This window comes from Dysidea avara, chromosome 1, assembly GCF_963678975.1.
Source record: "Dysidea avara chromosome 1, odDysAvar1.4, whole genome shotgun sequence".
In the NCBI taxonomy this organism is placed as follows: Eukaryota; Metazoa; Porifera; class Demospongiae; order Dictyoceratida; family Dysideidae; genus Dysidea; species Dysidea avara.
In genome coordinates, this window is record NC_089272.1 from 64339781 (window position 1) to 64364898 (window position 25118).

Below are 25118 nucleotides of genomic sequence, written 5' to 3' on the forward strand. Positions count from 1 at the left end.
AGTTTTACAATTAGCCCTGAATTATGCAATCTCTCTCAAATAGGTATGTACTGCATTTCATGATTTGAAAAAATTGGTATGGTCATAGTTTTCTTGTTGCAACCTCTAAACAAGCATATTTAGTTGTAATTGTAGCTATATTGTAATATTTAAACAGGGAGTCCACTCAACTTAAGCTGATTTTCAGTGGAGCTCTGTAAACAGCATACAAAAATACACAACAACACAAATATAAACACCAGAAATAAAGACACTTAAATAAAATAAATGATGACAAAGTGGTAGCCTCCACACCTGTTAGCTAATGCCAAACTGTTCCATAAAATCGTTCCACAATAAAAGAATTCTTTTACCAAAGTTAATCATAATTAACTCTGGGAACAAATAGGCGATTAATAATTATGTCCACAATAACCTGTCACATCTTTAGAATAACGAAAAACATTTAGCAAAATTAATATGAGGAGGAATGATTATTTACAGATTTGAAAACTTGAATGGCTGTGTGGTAATGTAGACATTCAGTCAAAGTAAAGGATAACCTGGAATGGCAACTTCTTATTTAGATATAATTCATTCAATTTCTCGCTGTGTGTTTCAGCTATTGTCATGTTATACCACTCAGTACACTCGTGTTTCTACAGTCCATCTGGCACTAACATCATCTAGTACTGGATCATCTCTATACAGATTTTCTCAGTTCGAACCTCTAATCCAGACAATAACTTAGAGACAAACACTAATGTATAATAAACAAGATGTGAAATGTGAAGAATGTAAGTTCTCTTGGAAAGGCATTTAGCTAAAGTATAAATCTTTTAAAACTCTATTTAGTGCCACACACCATGCAAACATTTACAATCGCCAAAGGCCTTATAGACAAGGTTTGAAAGCATGAACAACATCCAGTCCCTAGAGAATGTATTTTAAACATGATTTTCAAGACTCCATTTAGTGCCATGCACCACACAACGTACAATTGCCCAAGTACTCTTTAAGGACGTGGAGCTTGTGTGGTAGCTTTTAACAGGTATGTAAACAGATGGTGATTGGTCATTATGATCATTGCAACAGCCAGGCTGTCTGTTATAAAAGGTTAAAGTTTATACTTGAGTACAGTGAGTAGCAATACCATGTACCATATTACTATTATTGCTATCATTTGAGGCAGTGCAGTAATAGTGATGTGGGCAGGAATGAGAAAAAAATTGATGAAATTTGCTTGCAGCAATGTTTTTATATTATGCAAGTTGACAGTTCTTTCCTGAGGAACTCCTAGCTATGTCATGCATATGGCGTAGGTAGTAGCATTATTTTTATAAAATCTGAAACACAAAATGAGACACAAATGATGTCTCAACTTCACACAGGAGCTAACTGCATATCATAATTGCTACACCACTATACTATATAGTCAGTTTATGTTCGCCTGAGCCCTGCTCTGCTATAAGCAGTACAAAACAGCCTATAGCCACCTGCATCGAAACACCTAATACAGTGGTAAGACACCAACTCTTAAAGTAGGAGGTACCTGATTTGATTCCTGATGTAGACAACTTTTTGTTTATTTTATTTTGAACTACTTTTAGAAACACGTTTTTATGGAGGCATTGACTACTCCATTTGGGTATTTGAGCATTCTATTAGAGTATATTGATCTTTATCACGGTATTCAACCCCACTCGAAGAAGGATAATTTTAGTGTAATATCATTCTGAGGGGGGCTTCATCCCCCTAGCTCCCCCCTTTCCACCACCTATGCTAGCTTTCACATAAAGGGCATAGCATAAATTCTGCAGTACAGTTTGAGTTCAAAGTTGAAGTTCAATTTGTTCCTTAAGATTTTTAATGATGCATGCTCATTAGAGTAGTTGCCTGAGTATTTTGATGTTGAGCAGCCCTTTTAGCTTATCCCCTTTTGTTGATTCCTAGAAGAGATTAGCTTTTCTCTTCTATTCTTTCCATATGTTTTCATCACCCATGTATGCAGATGCAACTGCACCTGTACCTTAGCTTATAACTAGCACATAGTAAAAACTCGTGGGGGTGGTTTGTTTTAGCCTCCACGTACCCCCTATATCCACCCTTGGACATGTGACTCAGTTAGAGTCTTTTCATCTTTCATATTGTTAGTCCAAAGATATATTAATCCGTGATGTGGGGCTAATACATCTATGGGTAGTCACTGGATTATTTACCTCCAGCATCTGTACAAAAAGTAAACCACAAAACATCACGGGTACTGCCTTCATCTAGCTGGCTTAGGCTGTCACAGCCACTATGCTCTGACTGCCCTTGGGAGCTAGCTAATAGTAGGCATTCCAGATTTTTAAATTTTGGAGAAATGGACTTTTTATATGCTCAATAGATAGAGTATTGATTGCCGATCTCAGAATATAATATATAGTTTGTTGGATTGAAATTAGCTACTTTGGCATGCACAGTGCTTAAAAAATGAAACAGGTACATTTTCCATAGCTTACAATGGTGGATCCAGGATGGGGCATTTGGGGCAAATGCCCCCCCCCCCCCCCCCTTCAAGAAATTGCATACAAGATCGAGATACTCTAATAGAGCAGTCAATTACTCTAATAAAGCAGTCACAATGTTCATGAGGCAGTGCAGCTTACTTATGAAGCTATAAATAGGATTTTATTTTACATAACATACGTGATATAATATATTTGGTAAAGGATAACTAGCTATTATTGTTGTGACCTTTTTTTTTTTTTTTTTTTTTTTTTGGTCTTCAACTTTATTCAGCAAGGTGCCCCCCCTCTTTCCAGACTCTGGATCCGCCCCTGGCTTAATTACCATACATTTTAAAGGGAAAAAGGGCACAATTGAATTAGGTATTAAGCCATCTAGCAATCTGGAATGTCTTGAAACTGCAGTTGCTTCTAGCTGCAAGTTTTTGTACATGTATAAAAAACCTCAGGTCCAATCAGATCTCAGCGATCTTTTTCACCTACTGCACACTTCTCAATACAACGGTGCATACCCACAGGGAACTGAGCCGGTGGCTCTCAAGTAAGTAAAAACATGAAGGTAACAACTTATAAACGTAAACAACTAAAGTGGGGGTGTCACAATGATGCAACAATACCTATAAGGTGGAGTTGTGGTTTCAATTACGGCATAGTGCCGACTTTGAAGTGGTTTATACTTTTGAGCTGATGACACAGCCGGCATCAGAAAATTGCTGTGGAGCTGAACATTGCTAACCCGAGCGAAGTAACTACGCGATGAAAAGTAAGCACCAGTGACTATCGTCCACTCGACAGTTTTTTTAAAAGTTTTAAAGTATTAGCTATAGCTACATTCAATTTTTAAGGCCAAAAATAGTACGCCGGAAACAACACAAAACTTACTTATATGTAACGCGCACGATAAAACTAAGATTTTCATGATGATCAGCATGTGGACAAACCCCATAGCGATGTTCGGAGCTCGGATGACGGAGCAATCACAAGTTATACGCGAGTTGTTATTTTGTGCTAGGGTTCTGTTGGGGATATACGGAGAATTTTTGAATTAAAAATCTCGGATACTGGAATGCCTACAGTAACAGACAAAAGATTTGGGGTGTGTCACCCCAATCAAACAGGATAGGTGGTTTTGTAGTCTCGGCAGCTATGAAGCGACCTTTGACTGTTTTACTCTGGCTGATCGTGATGGCTACTCCCATGATACTAGGAGCAGTACCTCCAGGTTAGGAAAAGCATAGCTAATGGCATTCACTGTTCTTGATTTTCTATTCAAACTCAACTCAATAGATGTGTTTTTTCGTCCCCTCGATGTGCTTCATCAGTACATCGAGGGCGAGACTAATTGGCTAGCGAGATGGTCATTGCTTTTATACGGAGCGAAGTAATGGTAGCTAGATTAGGCCAGGCCAAGTTGATTGCTAGTTTCCCGTTTCCGCCTGCATGCCTTAATAGAAGTGCCACAAAATTTTCCACCGCATGGATTTTTCAAATAGCTAATTTAATTATCGTAATAATGAAGTTATTATACAAAATAATTTCATTATTGTAATAGTGAGTTTATTTTAGTGTTTTCTTCAAGGTTTTAGTCATAATGAATAATGAGTGACCTTCCGCCCGCATATAAAAGAGGTAACACATGCTAAGTATCTAGGTGTAACTATCGACAAAAACTTATCCTGGTCAGAGCACATTAAACAAATTGCTAAAAAGGCCAATAACACCAAATGCTTCTTGCAACGTAACTTGAGCAAGTGTCCTCTCCAAGTCAAAAGTAACTGCTACAAAGCCCTGATTAAACCTATCTTAGAATATGTAGCCACAGTCTGGTCACCCCACACGCGAAGAGACATTGATGCCATAGAAAATGTCCAAAGACGAGCAGCACGGTTTGCATTTAACAACTATTCTAGATATTCCAGCGTCACTGAAATGTTATCTAACCTTAATTGGCCCACCTTAGCCAGATGCAGGAATGAACAGAAGGCTATAATGTTATTTAAAATTATATCTCACCAAATCGATATTAATGCTGATGATTTCCTTTTTCCTAATCCTAACCTACATCACACCAGAGGCCATGATAAGAGATTTTTAACCCCAATGACTAGAATTGACTGTTATAAATTTTCTTTTTCCCCCTCTGCAATCAATATTTGGAATTCCTTACCCCAACACGTGATTGATTTAACAGAGATTGACCAATTCAAGCACAGCCTAGCTGGACTAGCAATTATTTAATAATTTATCAATGTGTATATATATGGTCTTGTGTATAGTAAATATTGTATAATTATAAAAGTTTGTTTTTCTTTTGTAATTGACAGTAGCAATTGTACCCTTTTTTGTGCACCATACTCTTTTGAGGTCTGCACAACAATCAATAATAATAATAAATAATAATGATATTTTAAAAATCTTGAAATGGGAAACTAGCTAGCAACCAACTTTGCCTGACCTTAAATGATTAACAAATTATCCGCATGTTGGTAATTCTCCCACTGATAATGGATACATGCTGTATGATAACGGTTCTGGAGAATGTAATCCAGTTGATGGAAGTTGACTACGAGAAAGATCTTTGGACGAGTCCAGATCCGCTGTAGTGACTTGAAACCATCCTTGCACTGCTGCAGTGGCGGATCTAGAAATTTTCAGAGGGGGTTTCAGGTTGAGGAAGATTTCAATAACTGAGCTGGACTTCCAGAGTTCCACTCTGGAATTGCAACTTCAGCCTAGCTTTAAGTCGAAGACCAAAAAAAAGGTAATTACCTGCTGTTGAACGACATAATGCTGATTTCAAAGGCAAAAACATGAAGTTTGGTGGCCAGTCGAAAAATCCCTAATGTGAGCCATGGAAAATAGAAAGGGACGATATATTAGGGTGAGAAGTGGGAATTTGCAATATCCCTAATTATCTGAACAACATCATTACTCATGTTCTATCCATTGTATTCGAAAATTGTTTTCTGTATATTACTAATACATCAATTTAAAAAAAAATACTATTACATATTTTAAATAATTGTGCCATTCTAATTATTGCACACTGTTTAAATTTATATCCAACTTAAAAAGTGCTGTTCATAACCTTTACAAAACACATAATTCTCTCGATTCCCTTCATCTATCCTCTCGACCTTCGTGTCAAACTCGGCCATAATGCCGAAGAAACGTGACAGATCGACTGGTATTTCCACTCCACCAACCAAGAAAACTAAAGAAGGGGTCACTCAGGCGGAAACTGAGTCGTGTATTTCTTGTGACCAATCGATTGAAGATAACGGTTTGCTATGTGAATTTTGCTACCATTGGGAACACAGTCGATGTGCTGGCATCTCTGACGAAGCGTATGACATCCTCAGCGACTCGTCGCCCAATATCATGTTCTTCTGTACCACTTGTCGACCGAAAGTCACTGGAGCTCTAAAATGTTTTAACGAAATGCAAGACAAACAAAATGCTTTGGAAGCTAAAATTGCCAAGATTGAAGACGACCTTTGTAAACAAACATCATTTGTGAAGAGGCTAGAAAATGATATGTTGAAGCTAAGGTGACTTCTGGTACCGAACGGTCCAACCAAGTCCTCAAGCCAAGCCAACCAATTGCACCAACCAAAAATGCTGCCGCCAACCCTGCTGCAACCTTTAAAAATAATAATCAACTATCTATCCCTAAACCAGCTTCATCACTTGACAAGAAATTCAATGTTGTTGTTTATGGCCTAAAGGAATCACCAGCAAACACTAGTAAGCACGACCGGACGAAGCATGACCTTGACTGTTTGATGAAAATTTTCTCTGACCTCAAGCTATCTATTACACCTGAATCAATGAAGGACTTCCACAGACTCGGAAAATATGATCAAAGCAATACTCGCCCCCGCCCCATTCTTGTCAAATTCCTGAGAGCCTTTGAAGCTACCCTTGTTCTATCATGTAAAAGTTCTCTGTCATCTGGTATAGCAATCAAACCTGATATGTCAGCTGAGGAGCGTAAAATCGAAAGTATCCTACTAAAAGAGAGACGAAGCCTCATTGATAGTGGCACCGAGAGCAAGCACATCAAAATTCGTGGGAATGGTCTGTACATCAATCATAAGCTCTATGCGGCAGTGCAAAACTCTCAACTCTGCTTACTATCTGCAAGCCTCCAATCTGTGACCAATGTTTCAAACACTGCCACATCCAATGCCCCAAATGCTTCCACCAACTCCTCAGTCTCCACTCCATCCCCTATGGAAGAGTCAAATTGACTAGACTTCAGTGCCTGTTTGTGGAACGCATGTAGTCTAGTAAACAAGTTAACTAATCTGTCAAGCTTTGTCCTCTCGCATGATTTTCAAATTATTGCAATCACCGAAACCTGGTTGTCAAATGTTATCTACGACAATGAAATTTTACCCTCTTCCTTCTCAATCTACCGTCACGATCGTAAAACCAGAGGTGGAGGTATACTGATAGCAAGTAAACAGACGATCCCCAGTAGAATTATTAGCATCCCTGATGAAGTTGAAGCCCTTACTGTCCAGCTAATGTTGTATGAACCTATTAACCTGTGTCTTATTTATAACCCACCTAACTGCTCTGAAGTATACAATCAGGATCTCTTGTCCTATTTAGAGACTGCAATGTAATCCCTAGTAAAGACCTATATACTTGGTGACTTCAACTCCCCAGACATTGATTGGGCCACTCTGTCTAGTAACTGCAATTTTTCTTCAAGCTTATGTGATCTTTCATTCCAATATGATTTCTCTCAAGTTATTGACAGTCCAACCCATATTCATGGCAATACCCTTGACTTAATCTTCACTAATTCACCCGACTCAGTCACAGACATTGTTATATCTAATGATCTAAATCCGGTAACAAAGTCTGACCATTACTTAATCAGCTTCAAATTCCAGCTATCAACTACCCAGCACAGTATCACCTCTGAACCAATCTACATTTTTGACTACAATAAGGGAGACTACGATGGCCTGACTAACTTTCTGTGCAATATTGATTTTTCTAGTTGTTTCCAGTCTAACAATGTTGAATTTATCTGGTTATATATAAAATCCTCCTTATGCAATGCCATGGCAAAATGTATTCCAAAGATCAAGCTCAATTCTACTCATCAGCCCAAATATTTCACTCCAGCAATCAGACATCAGATTAACTGTATCAGGTCTCTTAAACGAAGACTTCGCAGATCTCCCTCCTCCAGTATCAGGAATCGTTTACACACTGCTGAACAGTCACTGTCTGATGAAATCCATAAAGCCAGGTCAGAGTTTGAAAGAAAGTTAATAATTAACTTTGCACCAAATAATAACTCCATGGTCTACAAATATATAAGAAGTGTCAAAAAATCCAGCTCTATACCATCCTCTGTCCTTTACAACGGTGCTCCTGCCACTGACAGTGCTGATAAAGCCTCTCTTTTTAATGAATATTTCTTCTCTGTGTTTACCTCCTCAGACTTCGTACTCCCACCCTACCCTGACAAAATTGACCCATCTGTCAGATGTCATTTAGTATCAATCCAAATATCTGAACAGGAAGTATATGAAGCACTCGTCTCACTCCATACTGACAAGGCCACTGGTATTGATGGTATTGGCCCAAGGATTCTCAAACAATATGCTAACATTCTTGCTAAGCCATTGCACCATTTGTTTACAATCAGTTTAAATAGTTGCTCCATACCTTATGAATGGCGCATACACACGATTGTTCCTGTACATAAATCTGGCGACAAGACTCAAGTTACTAACTATCGTCCAATTTCTCTACTCTGTATAACATCTAAGGTATTAGAACAACTAGTTTACAACAAAACCATTTCTTACATTTCAAGTTTTCTCTCACCTCAGCAGTTTGGCTTCTTAAAAAATCGATCCACAGTGCAACAGTTGCTTCTCATGTTGAACACCATACATAGTACTAATGACCAAACTGATGTAGTCTATCTTGACTTCAAAAAGGCTTTTGACAGTGTCCCCCACAAGGAACTGTTATTCAAACTTCGATCACTTGGAATTTCTGGCAAGCTTTGGTCATGGTTTGAATCATACCACAGGGAAGTATACTTGGCCCACTTCTATTTCTCATATATGTTAATGATATTCCGGACATCATTAAATTTTGTCTATTGTCTCTATTTGCAGACGACACCAAATGCATCAAAACTATCTCCTCACCACTAGATTCACTTAAACTTCAAGAAGACTTAAATAATTTAAACTTTTGGAGTACCCACTGGAATCTTCTATTCGGTCTATCAAAAATCTTTCTGCTATCTTTTAAAAGGAAATCTCCTACATCTTACAATATCGGCACCTCCCAGATTTCTTGTGTTGATACATACAAAGATCTAGGAATTATGTTATCAAGCGACCTGTCATGGGATGCTCACTATAACCACATTATCTCCAAATCCTATCAGGTACTTGGACTTCTAAGAAGATCTTTCTCCCTACAAAATTATGTCCAAGCCAAATCTCGACTATATACCTCTCTTGTTAGATCCCAGTTTTTCTACTGCTCGGTCATCTGGAAACCCCACCTAATTAAGCACATTCAGCAACTCGAACGTGTTCAGAGGCGTGCAACTAAATACATTCTAAATGATTACTCTACTGACTACAAGTCTCATCTTATTAATCTCCATATGCTACCCCTGATGTACATTCTTGATGTAAATGATGTGATGTTCTTTCTTAAAAATCTCCACAACCCCCACAATGGATTTGACATCAATAATTTCATTAAATTTGCAACTGGTCACACACGTCTAGCTTCTGGAAACAAGCTACTCCAAACAAGATAACCTGACAATTCCACTAGTAACTTTTATTTTAACCGGCTTCCTCGCATCTGGAATGCCCTTCCCGTTATCAACTACCAGGACAACCCACTCAAGATAAAGGCCAAACTTTTAGATTATCTGTGGAATCATTTCACTGCCAATTTCACCTCCAACAACACCTGCTCTTTTTCATTTCTATGTCCATGCTCAAAGTGTTCAAAGATCCCTCACCAACCTAACTTCAACTCCCTTTAACTGTTAATTTCCCCCCCTTTTAAGTAATCTTAGACTTAGTCTAGTAAGTAAACTTTGTAGCTAATCACTACTACAATTTAGCTTCCGGCCACTGACACAGGATGTCAGTGGACCATCAGTGTGCTGCCATATGTCCCAATTCTATCATACCAAAATCTGCAACTTGTATGTATGTAGGTATATGTACACTGTAAAGTTAATTATTATTATTATATTATTATTATTATTATTATTACATAAATAACAAAACAGCAACTGATTAGATAGAACACCCTTCATAGTATTTAATTACTGAATAATTAGAATTTTTTGGAAGTCACCCTAACGATAATTGGCGACTTATGCTGAGTGGTGTGATAGTAACTTATAAAAGCGAAACATTAATAGTGCAGTAGCATGCTGTCCCTTCTATTTTCTATGGCTCATATAATAATGCATTATGTATAACTTAACACCCACACGATCGTGAATTGTCACCCACACAAATTGTAATAAATTTGGGGTGCGCGCTATTTCAGAGGGAATTTCAGCTGAAACCATTGCTGGCAACCCCCCTCAGTCTATATATCCGCCACTGGGCTGCATCAGCTATGAGGATAATCAGAAGGGTATTTGTTAACATCTCGAAAGAACTGTTCACCTTTCTGTACAAAACATATGTAAGACCACATTTAGACTACTGCTCATCTATCTGGAGTCCATATTTAACTATGGACATAGAATTATCAGAGAAAGTACAGAAGTGGGCTACAGAGTTAATTAAAGGTTTTGGTAAACTGTCCTATGATTAGACTTTGGGTTTGTTTACTTTATTTCGTCGCCGTAAATGTGGTGATCTTATAGAGGTTTTTAAGATTTTAAATGGCTACCATGATATCAATCCTATAGCTACACCTTTTATACCAGCTGCTACTACAAACCCTAGAGGCCACCATATGAAGCCGTTTAAACCATATGCTAGATTAAATGTTTGCTCTAATTTCTTTACGCAATGAGTTATCAATAGGAACAGCTTACCAGAAGAGATAATTTCGTCAAACACTGTTGGACTGTTCAAAGCCAAATTAGAAACAGGATATGGATAAGAATACAAGCTTTTAGCCTAACACTACACATCTTATTGTTTCTTGTACTGCATATCCATGAATTAATACTAAGTGATAGGTGGGGAGTTCCCCGGCATCCACTAGCAATTTTATTCTCAGCTGCAGTGTAGCTATTGTCATAATTGTAGGGGTTAGCTATGCTTATCTTGATTAAGTTAGCTAGCTGTGTTGTAATTGGCAATTGGTTATGCCCCAACTATGTGTTGGTTCGGTGTGTCATGTTCTGATTTATTTTTGTAATTTCCTTGCCATGTTTGTACTGTGCAATTTACATGCATAGTCACATATCACATCAGTGTGTCTGAGGTAATTGTGTGCGTGTGTGTGTGTGTCAGCGTTGAAACCGGGTCGGGTCATCCAGGTCAACCGGGTCACATTTTCTCCGGGTCATCCGGGTCCGACCCGGTTTACAAATTATCCGGGTCTGACTAGGATTGGATCACGTGAGAAACGAAATTGTTCGTTTGACGACGTGGAAACTTATAAACGCTATTGCGTAGCTCTTTTGTGAGCCACGCTCACTTATCGCATTACCAACATACGCTCAGCTATGCCCGTTTATTAGTAAGTGCAATATGTAGCACGAAACTGAGGGTATCTATGGTGAGGGGTAACTATTGTCTTTTTTTTTTTGTTTGGTTTTCAACCTACAGCTAGGCTGAAGTTGCAATATTTACTCAACACGAATCGAACGCTCAAAACGTAGTCTCGCTCGCTCGCTCGAGACTAGCCGAAACATAGCTCTTATCGCACGCCTCGGCTTTAATTAATCCGGGTCACATCCGGGTCAAATCCGGATTGCTATCCGGGTCAGTTGGTCATCCGGGTCAGCAGTAGTGACCCGGTTTCAACGTTGGTGTGTGTGTGTGTGTGTGTGTGTGTGTGTGTGTGTGTGTGTGTGTGTGTGTGTGTGTGTGTGTGTGTGTGTGTGTGTGTGTGTGTGTGTGTGTGTGTGTGTGTGTGTGTGTGTGTGTGTGTGTGTGTGTGTGTGTGTGTGTGTGTGTGTGTGTGTGTGTGTGTGTGTGTGTGTGTGTGTGTGTGTGTGTGTGTGTGTGTGTGTGTTTTGAACATCCTAATGATGGTTATGTATTACGTATTATACAGTATGGTGGTACTGTATTAGGAATCATGGAGGTTTGCAAGGAGGCAGCACCAGTCAAAATTGTTTTTCAGCTATGCCCTATACACAAAATACCTTCATGGCACCTTGGTTACAAACCCAAAAGTGCCTTCAGTGACACTCCCAATAGCTTGCTATACAAATACTAACTTCAACAGTACATTTTTTGCCTTCAGACCAGCATAACTTACATTGCTGCAACCAGACAGATACATTTTGGCAGAGTTGGAGTTGTTACTATAAAAATGTAACTCATTTATTACTCGTTACTTCTATTCCATGTAACGTGCTACAGTTACACTCACAGAAAAAAGTAACGAGTTGCATATTACTTGTTACTTTGAGGGCTGTAACTAGTAAAATATTACATATTACATCTATTCATATAGCTGTAAAGTAAGTTGAAACCTTACATATATGTGTACGGTGGTAGCAGCTGAGCTGCATTCCTGGAGTTGAAATCATTGCAGTGGTTATATTTCAGGTTGCAAGTTACTGGATAAAAACAATCTGTAATGATTGCAAACATGCTATCTGTTCTCTGTTTAGGTTCAGCTCCACAATTCACCTCAGAGCCAGAAGATAGGGTGGTGGTTGCTCAAAGGAACAATGAGAATGCCATAGAGAGTTTCCCATGTAATTATGATGGTCCAAACATAACAGTGACATGGTATCGTAATGATGTGGTAGTACCAGCTGATTCTAGTCATATTATACATGATAATGGTACACTGGAGATTACTGCCATTGTAGTGGGAGTTGATGCTACTATAGCTGGAGTGAGATATCACTGTGTGTTATCAAATGAAGTGGGTAGTATTAGGAGTAGACCAGCTCTGATACAACTAGCCTGTAAGTTATGCAGTTGTATGTCTTTCTTTGCTACATACATCTTTGTCCCACACAAACTAAATTTATGGTGACTTTAATACACAAGATACAATGCATAATCATACAGTACTGTACTGTATATTCAGGATCATAAAGAACTGAGTTTTTCCTACCAATAATGTGATCCTAAAACCAGCCTCAATTTCCCCTCATGACAGCTTGGCAGCATTGGTTAGGCACAGCAAAACCCAAAAACGTCTTCAGACCAACTCCAAACCCTTTCAAAAAGTTTTAAAATTTTCTATTTAATGGACTTTTATACTGACTGACTAACTAACTAACTGATGTCTCCAACCAAGCATACTTCAACAATGGACTAAGCTACAGGCTTGATTTCTTCACTGTTCAACATTGCTTTGTCCCAAGATGTGCCTTTTCGTCAACACTACAAATACATGCATCATGGACTTGTCTTTGTCTTCTGTTCTTTTCGCTGACAATGCAAGGTGTTGATTTGTGATAGCACAGTGTGGCTCTACTGGCTATTTTCCTTATTGTTGGCCAGTATTTTCCGTACTGACTGGATTGATTGCAGAGACGCTTCTCGTACTGCTCTTCATTTGTGATGCTGTGTAATGGGTGGAGCATAGCTGAAGGCAAAGCATAATAGCCACCTCCCTTTTGGTAATGTAATTGATTGTTGGGATGCATGTTTCAACAAAGTTACTTTTATAGCATTCCTGTTGCTTTAATGTGATATGTGCTGTATGTTATTAAAACAAGTAGGAGGAAAAATTAGGAATTTTAAGTTGGATTAGGGTATGTGAAAATAGTGAAACAAGGGAATAGCTAGGGCTCTGCAATATACCTATATTCAGGTATTAACAAAGCCACAATATCCCCTGTACTATATACCGAGGCTCTATACCAAACCATGATACCGAAATATCAAAAATATTGTGGTGGTTAATAGTAAAATACAAAGAACTACGTAGATGTTGTGGCATCAAAATAAACTGTGTGGTTACAGAATGGGTAGCTGAGTACAAATGTTTTTTTTGCCTTGCCACTTACTAAATACCATTCCTATTCAACATTTATGACTGGATTTGTGAAAACTAGACATAGTGGCGCAAACCTAAATTTTTAGTATAGGCTATTGATTGTAATAGGTAAAATATTTGCATAGATGAAAAAAAATAAAATTTTTAAACGCTTTGTTCTTTGTGAAGAAAGGGTGGATGTCGTCTTATTTGCTACTCAAGAAGAGTTCAAAAATCTTTGTTTCTTAGCAGTAGACTAAATAACACATGCATTATGGGAATTTATGTAATTCACATCAGAATGATTGTATATGATTGATCTTTCTTCACTGATTTCATCTCTGTATGCAGTGTTGGGAGTAACGCGCTACTTATGTAACGCGTTACGTAATATTATTACTTTTGTAGTAACAAAGTAATATAACGAAATACGCTATAAAAACAGGTAATATAACTCAAGTTACTTTACTTGCAAATGTAACGCGTTACCTAAGTAATATAGTTACTGTAACGAATCTAATATTACGTAATATTGTTACTAAAAGTAACAAAGTTAGTAATCTCGTTAGTAACCCGCTGAGTAACGCCTAGCCACAACGAAGTAATGAAGCCTACTAAGTGAGGCGTATTCACCAGCTACTTACTTATATCAAGACTTGCACATTGTCCAACAATGCAATCGTGTCAAGTGATAAGGTGGTAGTTTCACACGTGACAGCTTAAGGCTATGGACACAAAGTAATATAATATGTAATATTATTACAGTTACTTTATTTTATGGGTAATATGTAACTGTAACTAAATAGTTCAGCTGCAAGTAATATGTAATATGTAACTAGTTACTTTTAAAAAGTAACTTGCCCAACACTGTCTGTATGTACTGAAGAAAGGTGATAGAAGGAAACGCTTACCCAGTAATGGACTCCCCTATTCATGGCGAACACAATGGTGCATGTTGCAACTCTGTACTGCATTGCGTTTGTAAATTACAGCCATTTTTGTAAGCACCTGTAATTTATTTCCTAATACTTGCTGTACAAATTGATCTTTCTGTTGTGGCTACTTTGTAGGGCTGTAACTCCAAAAATTGTTGGCATACAAGGCTGAAACTTGGCCAGAGCATACACTTAGCTAAGTAGATTACAAATATTCAAAACAAAGAATTTGAAAAATGTGCCATTATGTTGCTGATCCGATCACATTTGTTATACAGTATCCATTCAAGGCAATACCTATTATTTAGTAATACCGAGTATTATTTTATAATATACCAAAAAAGGTTTTTGGCAATACTACAGCTATAGTCCTAGGAATAGCTAAGAAGTAGTGAAACAAAAGTATACCTGCAGATATACTAGTGGACATTTTATTCCTAATTCATTATGGTTATAGACTGAAGTTTAGGGATTTAATGTCCACTAGTATATCTGCAGGTATAGGTAACCTTCCTTGTTTCACTACTTTTTAACCATTCCGTTGTTTTCTTTTTTTGATCCCTAATCCAACTTAAAATTCCTGATTTTTTCTTCTACTTGTTATTATGTGAAAATTATTTTAGAACTATTTTAGAGGAGGTTGATCACATATCATACATAACCTTATGGCATAAGATTACACAATTGTTCCAGGTGCTGTATGTTGTAGTGTATAAGAGCTAATGATCCCCAGTGATCCCACCATTAGCTGATTATGTGTTACGACTATTGGTGTTCATGTGATATTTCAAACAAAACTATACAATTAACGTAATATTTTCAAGTAACACCTAAACGCTTATGCCCTCCTCTGGCAAAAACCGGTCATTTTTGCACATTCCTAAAATTCCATTTTATTGCTTCTCTTTTATCTATAGTAGCAAAGGAGTGGACAGCCAAAGTTTCAGCTTTTTGCGATGAAAAGTCTTGGAGTTGTAGCAATAGACAGTTGAAGCAGGAAAAAATTTAATTGCCTGTACAGCAACAATACAGCAAATAAATTATAGGTGCTTATTTAATTAATCACAACTCACAACTAAGACATGCTGTGAAGATGGGGTTTGGCTCAGTCTGTTCATTATGAACTAGCAAATGGATCAAGGTATAGTGTTTCCTTGTATGCCTTTGTGTGGACAAAGAAGAAGGCCACATTTCAACAATGAATGATGTCGGCAAACTATAATAAGTGCTTATAACTCATGTGCCTTATGCTGTACAAACACAAAACAAAAATTTTCTTACTTTCCATGAAAAGGTAAATCTGAAGGTATATAGGTTTTATTAGTTTGAGCTTTGTTTCAATTCATGCCAAAGTGAGTAAAACGTTCGTAAAAAATTATGTACTTTTATTCGGTACATTTTATCTGCAAAATATAATTTTGTGAAAACGGCTAGTTTTTGTTCAGCAGGTCACATCTTTATAATTTGGTGTGCATGTGGTACACTCTGCAATTGTGTATGTTAACTACATTCATTGTTAGTTTGGATTTTGTTTGTAGCATTTGGCAATGACTGGAATAGTGTTGCCTCAAACACCACCATGGTTGATGTCACACTTGGTTCTTACATTTTGTTACCATGTAACCCTCCAATGGCCAACCCAGCTCCAATGGTTAGTTGGACAATCAATTCATCACCAATAGACATTTCTACTACTGACAAGTACAAAGTGTTACCATCTGGTGATCTGATTGTTGGAAATGTTGCTATGAATGATATCAGTGATGGGGGTAACCCTCATATGTATCGATGTGAAGTGGTAAACAGGTTGATCTTTGAAAATATTCCTAGTCCTTATTCTTATCAACTAAGACAAGTTGGTAAGTTGCGTATGTAGTTGTGATTGACTTGTTTAATGGGTGTTGTTTGTTTAGATCGTTACAGTGAAAACCTCACCATCTATAACACACTAGAGAATGCGATGTTACAGATTGGGTCTAATGCAGAACTTGTTTGTCTGGCTATTGCTAATGATATCACTAGGTTAGACTATTTTGTTCGTAAAACTGGATTTCTAGATTTAGATAGCAACATGAGAGGACCAATGTCAACTACAAATACTAATATTGATTGTCGTCATACTTTGTTTATTGATGGAGTAAGAGGAGATAATGCCGGAGAATATGTGTGTTCCGTGGGAGATTTTGTTACGGGATCTACTGTGCAATTGCATGTAGTTCCATTTAATATTTCAGTGTTTGGTGAGTATATCAAATACACTTTGAAATCATATCTTGTAGCAAAGAGCAGACTTCATTAGTGATGTGGAACATGCATGTTGATGCATATTTGAAGCATTGTATTACTAGTTAAAGTACCACCGCAAGCGCAATGTGGAAAAAATAACATGAGGGTGTGGGCAAGAGACTATTACATCACGAGGCGAAGCCAAGTGCTGTATTAAGCTCAAGACCACATCAGAGTGCTATTTTTTCATATTGCACAAGCATGGTGGTGCTTTAACTGGTTTAAAGCGCTTTCTGGTTGTCTTTGCAGAGCTCAAATTGACAGCCTGTCACCTGTCATTTTCTGACACTAAAGCCACAATGACCGACCAAATTAAAAATGGTCTGACATTCTTGCCTATCAAAAATAAGCATTTAAAAGCATTGTGTGTGTAAACTGGTTACTATTATGGACCGATGGCCAATCATGTTTCATTTTGGTCTGTCATTTTGACAGATCATGTAAGAAACTTTACAATGAGCACACATTTGTAGATTCTGTTGGTTTTTATATACCGTAAATCAGGAAAATTTTGACAGAAAATTTTCGTCTATTTTAATTTTGACGCTACATATTTTCGTCACTTGCATAATTGACAAAAAGTTTTTCATGGAATAACTAGCTATACATATTTGTATGCGCGAACTATCCATATAATAGTTAAAAATATTTTGTCATTTTAATTTTCATCAATACAGCCAGCGACAAAAATTTTTTGACAATGAAATTTTGCTGATTTACAGTAGCCATCAGACGATCAGTGTCCATATAGTACAAGTTTGGTCTTAAAACAATTAGATGACATCATACTTCTGGTGATTTAAAATGTTACACACATGATCAACAGTGCTGTATTTTCTGTACACAGTGCTGTAATTTTCTATCAATGCTGTATGGAAATAATAGCATTCTTTTTCTTTTGATCTTTACCCACGCAAGTGCTTTAAAATAATGATTTTCTAGTGGTGTCTAGTGAAGATCAATGGCACACTAAGTTTCTAACATTACATTAACTAGTGTTCACGTATCACATTTCGTTTAGTAGTCTGCTGCAACAAAGCAATGACTTATAATTAATAGGGTGTGTGCAGGTAGCCTTTCTTCATGTAAAAAATAACATTTGAAGAATTTTTGTTATAATACGCACGTATTTACACATTGTAATGAATTCTTTGTATTGTAGCGTTAAGAGCTTTGCAGAGATAGTCACAAAGAGCTTTCAGTGAATCAATTAGACAACGTTATTCAACTTCACTATTAAAAACATTGACTTACCAAACAGTGATACAAAAGTTATTTTTGTAAATCAGTGAACATTGTACAGTGAAAATTAATGTCAACAATAGTATGACAAAGGCAACACCTGCTGAAAAGGTAATTTTCAAGGTTTTGTACGTATCAATTTCTAAACTGAGAAGTGGGTTTCTCAGAGACAGCATTGAGTTAGTATGTGTATATGAATAAATAATTAATAACAGTTAGCAAGTGGCAAAAAGCTTCAAAACTGGTCTGTCAGTTTGCAGTTACATATCCTCTTACACAGTAAAACTGTTATTCTCTACAGCTCCTCCAATGATCATCTCATCTCCTGATGACATCACAATGTATAGTGGAGACTCCATTCCTATACCATGTGTAGTTACTGGCTTACCTGCTCCTTCAATATCCTACCGTGTAAACACCAGCATGTTGTCAGTGACTGGTGGAATGTTAACTAATGTTAGTGTTACTGATAGTGGAGCGTACCAGTGTTTTGTTGAGAACATTCATGGTGTTTTCACTGCGTCCTGGACAGTAACTGTGAGAGATCCTGGTGAGTGTGTCTCAGTTAGGCCTGTAAATGAAGATGTTATACAAGTATAATATGTTATTTATCACCCTATAGCTGCACCAGTGATAGTAAACATGTCTGGTGATGGTACTGTACCTGAGTATGGTGACCTTGACATCTTTATTGAAGTTAGTGCTGATCCTATGCCATCAGTTGATTGGCTACTAAATGGTGTCAATATTAATTCATCAGATAGACAGATGTTTACAATGAGGTAACATCATTACTGTTTAGTGCATATTACATTTAATGCTCACCACACATACAGACAATACAACACTACAGCATGTCCAGTCACTTACCTACTAGAACTAAGTGTGATCAATTTTACTGCAAGTGATTCAGGCCAGTATAGTGTAGTTATTACCACCAGAGCTGGTACCACACAACCATCTTTCACTTATCTCTTGGAAGGTTAGATAGATCACATGATGTCATTACTTGTATCATGTGATCCCCACAGTACCAGTTGCAGTTACAGAAGTGAAGGGTGTTGGTGAAAGTTGTATCATTAGAAATGAGAATACCGACTTGACTTGTTTAGTTACTGGAGTACCCACACCAACTATTCAATGGTTTAGGAGTGGTGGTAATGATGACAGGGTAACTATAACAACTGACAGTAAATACACAGTGATGGATAACATCCTAATAATAAACAATGTCAATAATGATGATGCTGATAGATACGGTTGTACTGCTTCTAACATGGTTAATGGAATGGAAAGAACTGCTACCACTGCAGACACGTTTTCTGTGTGTGGTAAGTCTGACCTTTTGATATGGCAAGGAAGTATTGAAAACTAATACCTTATGTGTTACAAAGTTTTTAGCTACTTGTAAACAATTATACAAAGATTTGTGGTATTTTGTCATCAGGGTTGGCTGTACACACTTAAAAATATGAGGACACCTGTGCACTTCATAATGGTCCCACTAGCATATCAGTTGATCAGGGACATTTTTGTTTAGTCTCTACTCTATAATACACTGGTTTCACTGTACGTACGTATCTAATAGTATTTCCATGGTCATATTGTAGATAACATATTCTTACTTTAGACAAATCTGATGGTGCATACATAAGTTGTATTGATTTGAGGCTTGTATTCACTGTGTACCAAAGTGATTAAGAGTTGCTTAATTCATTATATAGCATGTATACTTTTACCCAGTGTATTTTGGTATGTATATGACAAGTTTTCACTTAGCTGGTCACAAATGTTCAACGAATCAGAAATGTCACTTAGTTTGTTTGCAGGTCCTGACTAAGATGACACTTTTAGCTATTAATGTTTGTGGGACTATTTTGTATGAAAGGTGAATTGCAAAGAGTCAGTGGTTAATTGTTGGAACCAAAAAAGCACTTGTCATGTGTGAACATTAATTATTGCCTAAAGCAGTATTTGTATGTTGCATTGTTTAACCTGTAGTCTTTGCAAGAAGACAAGCAGACCAAAAATTTAGTTTTGCAATTTATAATAGTGGTACGTACTTCTGTAAAGTTTTTTTGTTTTTGTTTTAAATTTGATCAGGAAACAAAGGCAGTGAAGTGAATGAACCACTACCATAATTTGCTTGTAAATAATTTTTGTATGCAAAGTTTGTACGAAAATTTCTTGCACGAAAATTTTATACAAGATCGAACTACTGTAATAGAACAGTCATTTTAAAAAAAAAATGCATTGAAAACAATTTTTAAATTTTTATTTTTTTGTTATTAAAATGTACACATAAACAGTTCAATCAGACAAAGGGAGCTTTCCCTCACACACCGCCAGAGAGAAGTCTGTCAGTTCTCTCTGGGGCTGACCAGCAGTAGAACGGCTGCCACGAAGACACATAATAGAACAGTCTTTCACATAAATCATGCGAAAATAATTTTACACAAATTTTATCATGAAAAATTTTTGCACAAAAATAAAGCACGGTATTATAGTCCATGATAATAATAATGTACATTTTGACAATTTTGTGCTGCATACATGACATACATTGAAACTTCGTGCAGTGTGGTCATTGTGGTCATTGTTGTCATTTTACCACCACAGCTTTTCCAGTGGCCAGTATAGATCAAACAACATTAGACCAACTAATAAATGTTGGTACAAGTGTGAGAATTACATGTTCTGGTAGAGGTGATCCTCCGCCTTCATATATGTGGTTTAAAGAGGATAAGAATGGTAAGTACGAGGGATACCATAACATCATAAAAATGTTACAGGTCACCATGTGCACTTGTGTAACAAAGACTATTACATCACTGTAGTACTCAGCAATGAATAACCACCACATGTCATTTACATGTTTGAATGGGAACCAGTCCAATATGTGGACTGAATAAACAATGATACACATACCGGTATTTAGTGTGAATGCACATCATGTGCTTGCATATTCATGTGCAACTAACTACCACTGTATTGTCATAGATAATATGGTTGGACGAAGAAGAAGACAAGCAGCCTGATTGAAGATAAAAAAAAGACAAGGTGCAGAGGGCACACACTCGTCGGAACCCCAAAAGGCACATCACACTGGTGTATTTATTATTGTGGCGTAAAATGGTGGCCGTGCACTGCTTCGTTTGGCCTCTAGGCTTGTGACTGTTGTCAGGCAGCCAACCACCTGTAAGTGTTTTGTTGTATTTAATGCTGGTTTATGTATTATATGGACTAGTACTATTCCGTAAAGGTGATCTTCGTCTCATAAGATATCTCTAAGATGATTTTAAAGGCAGAATTTTGGGCAGCGCACGAAAATTTCACCAGGATCCCTACTTAAATGGTATGACCGTACCATTTGATAATGACAGCCTTTGATCTGCCCACACACCATACTACAATGTATAACATAACTACTTAAAATCTACTAAGTTAAACAGAATTATGTCTAGTGCACTTCAACAAAAGCTTCTAGAGAAAAAAAATAATGTGGATTTTGTAACTGTGTCTTTATTTATACATACAACTTTTCTTCTTAGTGCTCAGTTTTATAGCATGTTAAAGTAGATTGCATAAAATTTGTTTGATTATGTGAATTTGTCACATTGAAAAAATTATTGTACGTATATGTCATGACTATTGTGAAATCCCTAGTAAATACACCGTGTTATGTTGTTCCTGTACTTATTGCTATCATACAGGAGTTCGTACTAATCCAATGGAGCAAGGCCATATTCAAATGGGAGAATTTCGTACTAATACTAATACGGATAGTTTCCTTGAGTTTTCTATGTTAATGAGGAATGATTCAGGTACTTATGTGTGTGTAGTCTTTAACAGTGCTGGAACTAGAGAAACCTCCATTGTCTTGGAAGTTGAAGGTATGTGTACTGTGTAGAATTCAAGGGTGAAAACTGGGTCGAATCTTCTGGCTGACATTTAGTTTAGGGTCTCTTTTGATTGATTTACGAACACATAAAGCCAAACTTAGTTCACAGACTTGGGAGGAATTTTTTGACCAGGCGCATACGAGAACCATTCACTCTCTAAACCGGATTGTGCATGCAATGATAATTATGCTTACTAGGGTGATGAAAGTAAGTATCCTCAAGGTCTTTGTCTGGTGAAATACGGAGAATATGCAAATAATTAAAATGTGGGACCAATTTTGAATAACCAGACGGCTCTATTTGCTGCTGAAATTTCATTTGCATAACAAAGTTATGCATGCCTTAACCCTTACGCCTGCATAGGCCAGAAAACTGCCTTAAATACACGTGCCTTGCACAAAGCGCTGTAACTTTCAATAGAGGTGTACCAATAAGGATTTTTCAGTTGTACTGATATCCGATCAATCTATACCTAAACAAACTGATACCAATTATACCGATCTGATCAGCATATATATACCAGATAAAGCACTGCTGCGAGTGCTATACAGGAAACATAGCACAAAAAGAGTGGGCGAGAGACAAATATAGCATGAGACGAAGCTGAGTACTATATTTCGTCTTGAGACCACTCTTCGAGTGCTATATTTCCTGTATAGCATGAGCAAAAGGCAGTGCTTATCTGGTATAGAGAACTGTCAACTGGAGGTACACACAAGACACACAAAACAATTAGAAACTCACAGAGTAGTGTAATCATCGGTAGAATAGGCATTGCGCCTGTGTTTCGCCTGTGTTGCACTGTGCTGTGTCTTCATTAGTCGTTTTGTGAGTCTAGTCTGTCTTCTCAATACTAAAAGTTTTTGATTGTGGTACTTTAATAAGCATATTTCCATGATATTCCTAGGACTCATCCGTTTATTTGAACAAAACGTAGTAAGAATGTTTGCCGTTGCTGACCATAAGCAATCATCATCGAAATCTTCAAGGTTGTCTATAAATCAAATCCAGTGGTTTTGCTCTTACTGGTTGGGTTGACTGGTCAGCCAGTGCAGTCAGGCTATCAGCCTACACTGGCTTGGTTTATTGGTTGTTGGCTAGTTTTGGCCTCACTGTTTAGCGTTAGGGAAAAACCCATGATATCATTTTAATCCTTGTTACATGACACAAATTACGTAGCCATAGGATGGATGCTTTTGAAAGTTAGAGATGCACCAATAATCGGATCGGTGATCAGATCAGGCCAATTTTTTTTGGGCCCACTTTTATTATTTTTATAAAATTAAAGAGAAGAGGTTCCATGGATAGGAGAGGGCGCTAATGCACCCTCTACTACCCAGAACCAATTCTCATGATTCTAGTAGTCCAAAGTTAGGATTAGGGTTTGGTTTTAGCTATCTTTCTTGTTATAGGCTAGATCACTATTAATTATTGTCTTGTTTTAAAGTAGTCAAAAATTTAGGGAACTGGCAGCTAGCAGCGGTAGCACAGTGGTTAGGAATCTGGTGACAGAGTCAATTATTACTGCCTGACATAGGCCATTTGTCAGGCAAATATCATGCATGGCCAACCATAGTGGAACCTGCCTGACAAAATGTCAGACCAAAATAGAAGGAAGTTAGAGGATTTTATAGTGAAGCATTGTCAATCAATTAGACAACAATGATTGTATTATTATAGGTTGAGTCACTCTATTCTATCAATGTATCGTAAGGATTTCCAACGAATTGAGTAACATATCAATGTCAGGTAATGATTTAGGTTGCCTGACATTTTCACTGAGATTTGAAAAAATTATAATTGTCTCTGCTGGTGTATTGAGAAAAGGTGGTGGGTTCAAGCTCAGAATTATCCAAACGTTTTTTTTCTGTTTTTAAGTTAAAGTCCCAAAAAATATTAGCTCGGATTGGTTGCCGATATGACAATTTATACCATATCGGTAGTTGGCACAAATGCTCAGAGAACCAATATTGCTGCTGATAGTTTACATGGCAAATATGAGTATCATTACTTGCAGCAATGAAAAGCCATTTTGCTCACTACAACAAATAGAAAGCCTCTCTAAACTGTTCCATTAAAGCGCTAAGTTACGAGAAGCCATACAACTGCTCATGTAAATACTGTTATTTGTGTTTACCCAGATATCTCTTCTGAAAATGGTAGCTATTACACTTTAACAATATAGAACTACACCACAGGAAAGCTAAACTGATAATAGTAGCCATCTTGATAACTAATCAAAGTAATCCAGACAAGGGAGCATGTACTAAAATATTTGTGGTGCCTAATTGTCTATAAATAACTTTTTGGCAAGGACACACACAGACCCTTTACATACCTTTATAAAATGATTCATACGGTGGTTGTTCCTATCAAGTTCCGTTCATTTCGCCATAAAGGTTTCTATCAAGCCATATATGACTCACGTCAGTAAACTCACAATCGAAATTAAAGATGTGGCAAGAATTTCAAAACACGGAGATGTGACTCTCTGTTGTTCAGCGCTTCATAACAAGTAAGCTGCTGTAGTTACAGTGTTCATTTAACATTGACTTTTGAACAATGTGTTGTTTTAGACTATAAGAATTAAGTTATTCCACCTATCATCACCATGAGTGCTGATGTTGCATGTGTAAACACGCATTCCCCTAAAGTTCTTTGCAGGTTTAAGAGTTATAGAACAAATCCAATAATTATTTTCATATTGTTTATATAAAAATCTTAACTAAACAGTATGTCCTAATGAAAGACATTGTAAACTTTGAAGGAATTCAACGTTGTGCCACCCAACACATCTTGAATGATTACACCAGTCAGGGGCTAGTAGCCAGAATTTTTGGGGGTTCCAGCAACAGTATTGAGTTACCAGAAGCAGGGGTCTGGGGGCACAGCCCCCAGCTGCTGAGAGACTTTCAACATTTTAATTACTGAATTAAAACTCAGCAAATTGCTATATTTAAGCAAAAAGTACATTAATTATAATGCATATAAGTGCCCCTGGGATGAAGCTAGTACTAGATAAAACTACCTAGTGGAAACAGACAACATAACAGATGATATGACATAGAAACACATTATAGTAATCTGTAAGTGATAGTTATCTCACTGGTATA

At 37.2% G+C, this 25118-nt stretch overlaps 1 protein-coding gene across 3 annotated transcripts in view; it reads left to right on the forward strand.

Moving 5' to 3' along the window:
- The first annotated feature begins 3114 nt into the window (after positions 1-3114).
- Positions 3115-25118, forward strand: part of LOC136241025 (contactin-6-like) — a 118144-nt gene continuing 96140 nt past the window's right edge. The window contains exons 1-11 of one of the 3 annotated variants that reach the window (XM_066032210.1): positions 3596-3711; positions 12316-12618; positions 16114-16434; positions 16489-16597; positions 16643-16815; positions 18405-18653; positions 18726-18885; positions 18940-19085; positions 19135-19434; positions 20723-20854; positions 21817-21996. In XM_066032210.1, the coding sequence (XP_065888282.1) occupies positions 3636-3711; positions 12316-12618; positions 16114-16434; positions 16489-16597; positions 16643-16815; positions 18405-18653; positions 18726-18885; positions 18940-19085; positions 19135-19434; positions 20723-20854; positions 21817-21996 (2149 nt within the window). In that variant the 5' untranslated portion in view covers positions 3596-3635. Of the gene's footprint in view, positions 3253-3595; positions 3712-12315; positions 12619-16113; positions 16435-16488; positions 16816-18404; positions 18654-18725; positions 18886-18939; positions 19086-19134; positions 19435-20722; positions 20855-21816; positions 21997-25118 lie in introns of those variants that run through there. The other 2 variants (XM_066032215.1, XM_066032217.1) reach the window with 2 other exon arrangements.